This window comes from Mus musculus, chromosome 5 (assembly GCF_000001635.26).
Source record: "Mus musculus strain C57BL/6J chromosome 5, GRCm38.p6 C57BL/6J".
Lineage (NCBI taxonomy): Eukaryota > Metazoa > Chordata > Mammalia > Rodentia > Muridae > Mus > Mus musculus.
Window position 1 is genome coordinate 41835346 of NC_000071.6, and position 9388 is coordinate 41844733.

General features: G+C 42.9%; 1 protein-coding gene across 11 annotated transcripts in view; it reads right to left on the reverse strand.

The window, feature by feature from the left end:
* The window catches only part of Bod1l (biorientation of chromosomes in cell division 1-like), a 56818-nt gene extending 47808 nt beyond the window's left edge, over window positions 1-9010 (reverse strand). For 10 of the 11 annotated variants that reach the window (XM_017321065.1, XM_017321064.1, XM_017321063.1 and 7 more), the window contains exons 1-2: window positions 8587-8970; window positions 2695-2819 (exon numbers count right to left, since the gene is read on the reverse strand). In XM_017321065.1, the coding sequence (XP_017176554.1) occupies window positions 2695-2819; window positions 8587-8823 (362 nt within the window). In that variant the 5' untranslated portion in view covers window positions 8824-8970. Of the gene's footprint in view, window positions 1-2694; window positions 2820-8586 lie in introns of all 11 variants that reach the window. The other variant, XM_006504050.4, reaches the window with a different exon arrangement.
* Window positions 9011-9388: the final 378 nt, after the last annotated feature.

Consider the following 9388-nt stretch of genomic DNA (forward strand, 5'->3'; position numbering starts at 1 on the left):
CCCTAACTGCAACTCAGAGAGAAGTCTCAGCCCCCATAGGTAAAGTCTATCTGACAACAGATACATTCGCTGTTAGAGTTACTTACCTGCAGGCCTGGTTAGTGCCTGTCTGTAATACCAACCACTTAGGAGGCTGAGGCAGGATAAACACAAGTTTATGACTGGCCTGAGCAATGGGAAAATTTCAGGGTAAGAGTTCAAGGCCATCTTGCACAAATTGAGCCTTTTTCTCAAAATAGAAACAAACCAAAATGGGCTGAATCCAGGCAAGGTGGTAGATGCCTGTAATTCCATCATTCTAGTCCAAGGCCAATCTAGGCTACATATAGAATATGAGAGCCATGGCTACATACTGAGACCCTACTGTTTTTAAGAAAGTACCTCAGCGATAGAGTGCTTATTTTTGCATGTATGACGAGCTGGATTCCACCCCCAATACTGGAGGAAAAAACTAAATAGATAAGTAAAACTAATCCACTTCTTTCTCTTTTAAAATCCTGCCCAAGTCATTACTGAAAGCTATCCAGTATTTCCAGATTTTGCAGCATGAATACATGCACAGAATAAAAATTTCCTTTCTCCTGAATAAGAAAATAAGCTAAGTTCCCCCACTTTAAGTTGCTGGTAGTAGGCATTTGTTCTATAGAAATGGCAACTGCAATGGCTTAAGTCAGCTGAGTACTTTCTCAAGTGTGTGTGAAAACCTGCTTGAGATTACAATTATTTATAGGGCTAGTCCATCCACGCAGTTCTAGTTTGCATACAACTAAAGAATCCTTCTCTAAGCTGGACATAGCAGTGTACATCTCCTCATAAGGCAAAGGCAGGTGGATCTGTGAGTTTCTAGCCTGGGCTACAGAATGACTTTTAGGACTTCCAGAGCTATGTAGAGAGACACCCTGTCTCAATAAAACAAAAACAAAACAACAAAAAAGAGATGCCCTGTCTCAAAAACAAACAAAGAAAAAAACAAACAAACAAAAAATCAACTGCAACAAAATCCTTCTCTAAGGAAAACTTCAAAATGCTACTATTTCTAACATAAAGCTTTGCAAATAGGATAAGCAAGATGTCTTAGTGGTTAAAAGCTCTTGTAGTACAAGCCCAATGACCTGAGTTGAATCCCTGGATTCCTCTGAAGGAGATTTTCTTTGGCCTCCATACCCAAAAGGTAATAAGGGGACAATGTATAGAAGTCTCAGAAGAGTGGCTGGTGAGTTACCAGAATACAGCTGTTCCCTTCCCAGTCTCTAGTCTCACCACAGGGTTCCTTCACTCACTGCTGCCGCAATGTTTGGCTTCCTTACCTTTTACCAGGCAGGAACTGTGGTCAAGATGTCTTTTATTGTACTAGGGTTGTAAGTGATTGACTTTTCACATTTCCCTCACCTAAAATAAAATGACAGTCCTTGTCTTAGAGATTCTGTATACTAAAGTCTAAATAAAACTCCAGAAAACTGTTCTTCTTGAGACTGTCAACACTGGATAATAAAATAGTGCAAGATTTGCTGGATCCCGTGGACTGGATCATCACTGTAAAGAGAAAGATACCCTTCTCCTGAGAAGGATGCAAGAGCTTCTAAACAGGATGGTGATGAAGCAAAGCAATCATCTGTAGAAGGCTGGTAGCTATCCCTGTGCTCCTTTGCCTGATGTTCTACTCTGTGGAAATAAGGAGCCTTCTTGGCCTGCCACTCAAAAGACTCCTTCTAGTCTCTTCTTTTCAGGAAACAGCTTTGACTTTTTACCAAGAGGTACCGTTAAGCAGCCTTCCAATGGCATCTTTTGATCTCACCTAGACTCTTTCATAGGTTCTCAAACAGCTTTTAAAACACAGTCAAGAAACCTAGTGCTGTTTCCTTTTCTTAAGTACAGGGAGACACAGTTTAAGCTTCCTGGCTCTGGGTTTCTAGCATTACTTGGGGGTTAAATGAACTTTCTAGAGCATTTTTATTTCTGGGGCTTCCTATGGCTTGGAACTATCATACTACATAGGCTTGAGTTAAACTGCTCACCTGTTTAAAGCCACACTTTACAAATGTTAAGTATAAATATTTGTCAAAGCAGGAAGAATAGGTACTCTTTAAATAACTGGGATAGAAAGACTTTTTTGTCTTAGCAAATATTTATATCCAAAAACAAGCAGAAGACTGTAAACCAAGTTCACAATCTTTTTAAGGTAAATAATCCAGACTTTCTAAATATTTCAGCTTTTATTCTTTGTGTCTTATGCTGATGCAAAAATGACTGAACAAATCAAAATACTTTCATTTAGCTACATACTATATATTAGAAGACAACATGTACAACCAAGGGATTGTTTTAAATTTCAGAGCTGTGTCATGTACGTTCTAATTGTTAGACAAGAAAATAGTCATTAATGTAATTGGATAGGACATTATAGCATTTACATCCATTAATATTTACATAGAGATCTTTCTGATGTGTTTTTTTTTTTAAGTCATGCTATTTCTTTTCCCAAATACTTAAATACCTCTCTAAGTCTACAGGAAAAGCTGAGTAAAAATTTATAAAGGAAATATGAAATGATGAGGTCATACTCCAAAATATACTGGACTAAGTCACATTAAACTTCCAAAACTGCTGACTTGAGGAGAATGTATTTCTGGTTGCTTTCAGACAAAGTAAACAACAGCATTTTAAATCTAGCCTGTGCCCCTAACTCAGACTTACTTCAGAACTTGCTGTCGGATATTGTTTCTCAGTTGGTTCTTGTTGAGGTGGGGACTCCATGTATGAGTTGCCAAGTGGTTTGCAACGAAGTTGTCAACTCTCTGCCTGAGATTCTGATAGGCAGGCTAGAAAGAAAAACAAAACCCACAAATGCTAGAAACCTTTAATTCATACAATAATGAAAATCAGTTCAATAATTTTAACATATTTAATAGTCCTAAGGTTTGTTATAGTTGATGGAAAGCTTCGTAGTTATAATTTACAAATACTTCCTGTTTTATCTAAGACAAGTTGTTTGTAAATAGAGTTAAAATAAAGAAGACAACCCTTTTTGTAGACAAACTAGAAGCAAAACACAAATGTTAATGTTAGAGGCCTGGAAACAAAGAGAGGGAGGAAAGAAGTCCTGAGAAAGAATGTGACATATGACCTACAGGGAAAATTAGTTTCAAAGTTGCATGATGTCACCAGGAATGAGAATGACCTTTGTGGACAGAGCCAACAACAAAAGGAAGGAATCATTGGACTAGAAAAAAAATATAATGCTAACAATGCTACAAGTACTATGAAAACTCATATGCTGTATTCTAATGTAGTTAGAGAAGAGAGTCCAACAACAGAAATGAAGCTCGAAACAGACTGGGACTTGGTGCTTGCACAAGGAGGTTTGAGAATGGGAATTCATTTCACATATGAACACAGTGGTTCAACAGCTGAGTGTAAGTAGACACAAAACTCACCTGGAAAAGTATGCAATAACTAAAATAATGAAGGTCTGCGGTGGTAAGAGATGAGGTGGAAGTTACAGACTTAAGAGAAATTACTCAGGAACAGACCACTGAACCATGTACTGTATCTGGGGTAAAGTAGTTCTCAAGCAGTCTTAACCTCTCTTCCCTCAACGGGGATTCGGCACCGTCTAAAGCATGTTAGATTATAACTGAGGAAAGCGAGCAGGAATACTGCACACAGCTCAGGGCACACCCTACAAGTAACCACACTGTCTAAGGCTTAGAAAGCCTACCTCCCCAGTTCTCCACACTGCCCCCCAACCAGCCCCCCCCCCAAAAAAAAAGAAAAGAGAAAAAGAAAAAAGCAGAGGAAGATGAAAAGGAGATCCAGTCTTTTCTATTTAAGAAATGGTGGTGAGGGCACACACCTTTAGTCCCAACACTTGGGATCTGAGTTCAAGGCTAGCCTGCTCTACAGAATGATTCACAGGACAGCTAGAGGTACGCTCTGTCTTGAAAAACAAAACAAAACAAAACAAAACAAACAAGAAGTTGGACTATTTGACTGGGTTGCAGTGGTTTATGTACCATTAATCCTCAGCACTCAGGAGGCAGAGGCAGATAGATCTCTGGGTTCCAGGACAGTCAGGGCAACACAGAGAAACCATGTCTCAATACCAAAATACAATAAACAAAACAAAAAAAGGGTCCTTACCTACATCAGTCCCCTCATCTACTCATCCAGGGATATCTTTGCTTATCTTTTTTCCCTTCAATATAAGTGAGTGGAAGGATTTTATGGAAAACAGAGCAGCATCACCCGGTACCACTCCTCCCTCCCTCCTGTCAAAGGTGCTATCCCAGTAACCAATTCTCACCTAACCATTCTCTCTAGCTGTCCGCCTGACAAAATTCTCATCTTAGAGCTCTCATTCTAATCAGGAGGTCATTCTGGCGCCCAAAGTGAGCTTGCATCCTTTCCACTCCTGTCGTCTTCTATACATACAACCACTCAGCAGTTCTCGCAGGGCACTGTATGTCTACACACTCGTGTCCACACTGCTTGGCAGCTCAGTGATTACACACTGTCCTTTGGTAACTAGGTAACTACCTCCCTAGAATTGGAGATTATGAGATGCTCTTCTATCACTTCTAATTTTCAAGTTTTGCTTCTTTCTCTTTCCCAGGAAAATCACCCAATTATTTATTCATGGCCCTCTTCACTTACCCTAAATCAACGTGAAAATTTCTTTCTAACATTTATAACATGTATTTCTTCTTTTAATAAGCATTTATTAGACTTAAATACATTTAGCTTTTTAGTCCCCTCAAAATAAATTCAAATTTCACCCCCCCCCCCAAAATGTTTCTTGTTTACACTTTTTTTCCCACTAGCAGGGCATGATGGTCCATGTCTGTAATCAGCATTTGCAAGGAGGAAGGACAGCAATGTCACAGTCTACTCTGCCTACATAGTGAGTTCAAGGCCAGCTTGCACTATATAGCAAGCTCCTGACTTAAATTCAAAGTCAACAAGTTCTTCTGGTCAGCAAAGTCTGCAGGTCCTAGCAGACACATCAGAGGACATTCAGACCCATTTCCTACTATCTTTTCCACCCATGCCCCAAGGCTTCTCACATCCTGACATTCCTGCTTGCCCACGCCAAACTCCATCTTCCAAGAGAGTACATTAAATCTTCTAAAAATCAGGGTTACAAAACATTTTAAGTCCAAAGTAGATCAAGAATTATTATCTCTTCTAAAATACAAGTCAGATCATTAACTTTTCCTCAAAACTCACTAACTTCTTACTACAAGAAAAACCCTAAACAATGAATTCACAATGCATTAGAATATGTGTGGAGGGGCCCACTGTCCTCTCTCAGCAGTCCTGCCTCAGGTCTTTGGCACGTCCTCTGCTCTAGGGTTGGAAGGCATCCATTTTTTTCAATTCCTTCAAGGATAGCTCAAATATTATCTTAATTGAAACCTTATCCAGAACAAAACAGTAGGCCTGCTCATGTTCTTCTTGCTTTATTCTTTTGTATAATCAGAGCTGATTATACACTACTTACTTTCTTTTTCCTCTGCTAGGATGAACTGTGAAGCAGCAGAACTCTAGTTTACCGTTGTATTTCCAGCTTCTAAAATGTCTGGTATGTAAGATTTGAACAATGAATACTATTTGATCCATGAACTAACTGACCAGAAGCCATTCATAATTGTGAAAGTATCCAAAACTACCTTCACCAGTCATCAAAATTGAGGCTGAATTTTCTTGGTCCATCAGATTCTTGTCTAGGACACAATGCTGGGCCTCTCAATTGTCCCTCTTCATTCTCCTGTGGATAGTCAATAAAAAGGGGCCAGGATGGCTTTCAAGCCACACAGCTTGAGTCAGACACCTGATGACTAGTTGTCTAGAAAGAGCAGCCTTAGTGGAGTAGCTAGATGTTGGAGCTGTCCAAGGCTACAGCTCTTTCAAGAATGATAGTCAATCTGCCATAGAAACACTCTTGCTTCAGGACCACTGGAGGCCTACCAGGAGAGTTATGTTTGTTGGCTCCAGGAGTGGAAGTAGACACTGGTACCTCTCACCCTGGTGTGGACACACGGAATGGAAGACTGTCTAAGACAGCACCTGCTACTGTTACACATGTATGTGCCTGACACAATCCACCGACTGTTCATAGCCTATATACCACAGGGAAGACTTTCAGGTGGAAAGCAGGCCAGTCTTTCATGTTCAGTTGTGAAGAATACCATACTTCCTACAAGTGGCAGATGAGACTCAAGAGTTCCATTAAAGTGACAGTCCTTTATATGAGTAGGGAATAGTACCTCTATTTTGGCCTACTCATTGTGTTGTTATAAATGCTACATTCCTAAGTAGTATTCTTTTGCATTTTACATATTAGGAAAAATAGAAATGTGATTTAATTATAAATATTTTAAGTTAAAACCAACACATCTGTTATCTAAGGGTGAGGAAGATGGGGGGGGGGGGGTAGAAACAGTGGTACGGAGGGGAAGAGAGAAGGAATGATTATCGAGGAGATTCAGCAACTATGCCCCGCTGTGCTGCTCTCTGGGAAGAGAGTGTCTTCTCTGTTCCACTCTTATCTAGCGTAAGCTTTTTATCTACAGAAGAACATTCTGTGGTCCCTCTCTATACATAGCACAAGGTTGAACCACATGAAAGTACCTCCAGTCAACTACTGTCAACTATTGAAAACAGCACTTTTGACGAGAAAGGCCTAGCTTTCCTTACACTGCCATACCAATTTTTCTTCTTTCACCCAAGGAACATTTTAATAATCTACTTTTAGAAGTTTGGGCAGGGATACCACAGACAATGGTAATATTTAATGGAGATGAGATAAATAACAGGTTGAATTGTAAAAACTGCACCTGTCATCAAAATATTAAAACATTAAATTTATTATACACAATATACACAGTGACAAAACAAACACACAGATTTCTAAGAACATCAAAGTGTAATACCCACCTGTTGCTTGCAAACAACTAGCTTTATATGGGGAAACATTTACCTGACCATGCCTAATATTTTCCTATTAAAATACTTTTCAAAAGGCAACAGCAAGGACTTTATAATATGGCCGTGATAGTCCCTAAGCAAGGGAAGATTATACTACCTATACACATTCAATTAATTGAAGTCCCTGTGAATAAAACCTACAACATTTTGGAAAGGCTACGGGAACGGGCCCAGGACCAGAGTCCTTGGAGAAGATATCCTCAGGTTGTTCGGAGGACTTATTACAGAGGAGATGACAGAGCTGTGTGCTGGTGACCTCAAAGCTCAAGGATATGCAGATGCTGCAAGCACCCCTCTTTTAAAGGTTCTTCATTCAGATCTGCCAGTCTGAAAAAAACCTTACATCATCACAACTCCAATCCAACAGACCAACCCACACTGAAGCAAAAGTAAACAGATACACAAACCCCCAAACAAAACCAAATGAAAGCAACAAATACCCCACAAGAGGAACCAACACCTCTCCCTTCGCCTGCTTCCAGACACACTTTCATAGCTTTTCACCAACTTCACTGACTTAGTCCTGCAACCTTGGCTTGCTGCCAAGATGACAGTTTCCCTGCTAAAGCTCGCTTCCACGTCGGTGCTGGGTGCCTGCAGCCCTCCCCTTCTGCTTGGTTAGGGAACCTTTCTGCTGACCCTTGCCTCTCTGTCCTCTGTCTCCTAACATATAACCTAACACACACCCCCTCCCCTTTCCTTCTTTCACTTCAAGTTGCTGTCATTTCCTCTCCACAGATTTCCAACGGAATGGCTGGCTCCATGCGCTATACCTCTCTTTCTCTCTGTCTGTCTGTCTGTCTGTCTGCCTCTTCTCATCTTAGTAAACTACTAAGCCAGGCAGCCATTGCAAAAGATCAAACGACAGTCCCATCTCCCAACCCACTTTTTTTCTCTGCCCAACTTTGCCTCTCTACCTTTGCAAGTTCACCCGCCCCTCAACATCCAGCAAAATACATTGTAAATCGTTGCCTTACCGTTTTACGATATCTGCAAACGCTACATTTGTTGCATTTACAAGCCGAAGAAACTTTTGGTAGAAAAAAAAAACCAATTTAGGTGAAAAAAGTAAGTAGGTAGTGGTGGCACACGCCTTTAATCCCAGCACTTGGGAGGCAGAGGCAGGCGGATTTGAATTCAAGGCCAGCCTGGTCTACAGAGTTCCAGGACAGCCAGGGCTACACAGAGAAACCTTGTCTCGAAAAACAAAAGAATGAACTCTAAACCGAGTCCCGTTTGCCTTAGTGCTTCTAAACCAGTCTCCCTAGGAACGACTTGGGTCTTGCTTACCACAGTGGTATACTAGCTAAGGCCAAGCATTGCCTGGCACATAATAGGCATTCCAGGCTAGTGTTTCTAGCCGGAGAAAGGAACACAAGGGCAGGGGAATGAATGAACATTCCAAGACTTGCAGAGTGCATGGCACACCGCCGCAAGTCTAACAAACAAACAAACAAGCAAACAAACAAATCAACAAACGAAGCAGCTGCAAAAGGAGCCCTGTATGCAAGACAGTCCCGAGGGTCCGGCTCGGGGAAGTCGCCCCTCGGAGCACACGGGACCCCACTCCCCGCGCCGCCCGCCGCTCTAGCCCCGCACCTTGGTGTCCACATCGGCCAGGCAGTCCCTGCGGAACTGGTCGAAGAGCCCCTGGCTCTTGAGGTGGTTTACGATCATGGCAACGAGCTGCGGGTCCCCAGCACCAGCCCCCGCGCTTCCCGGCCCGCTCGCTCCCGGGCCAGCCCCAGGGCCAGGCGGCGGAGGCGGCGGCTGTGGTTGCGGTGGCGGCGGCGGAGGCGCGGGCGGCGGTGGCTGCGGCTGCGGGTTGGTGGCCATGGCGTCCCGGACCGGGGAGCCCGCGAGCCCAGGCGGGCAGGCGCTCCGAGGAAGGCGGCTACACAGGTCCCGCCGCCTGAGGGAAGCCAACGGGATGTTGTTACGGAACCAGCGGATCTAGAGCAACCCCGGAAGTGAAAAGGAACTGAGGGAAAGGAGGAAAAGGCGGTGACAGCAGCAACTCAAGTCTGGCTACCGGGGCCGCGGCGGGCCAATTCCAGCCGCCTCGAGGCGCGGGCGCCCTCACGAGGCTGAGACGGGCGGGAACAAGTTGTGGTGGCGGCTGCCGCCGGGGAGCGAAACAGAGAGCCGGGTAGGAGCGTGCGCCCGCTGGCTCTCCACCTGTAGCTTCAGCTCAGAGGAGGCAGGAGTGAAGCGTTGGTTTAGTTTCACTGTTGCGGCTGCCCCAAGCCCGCCGCAGTGCGAAGCAGCCGTGGACTTTCTTTCTTTCTTTCTTTCTTTCTTTCTTTCTTTCTTTCTTTCTTTCTTTCTTTCTTTCTTTCTTTCTTTCTTTCTTTCTTTCTTTCTTTCTTTCTTTCTTTCTTTCTTTCTTTCTTTCTTTCTT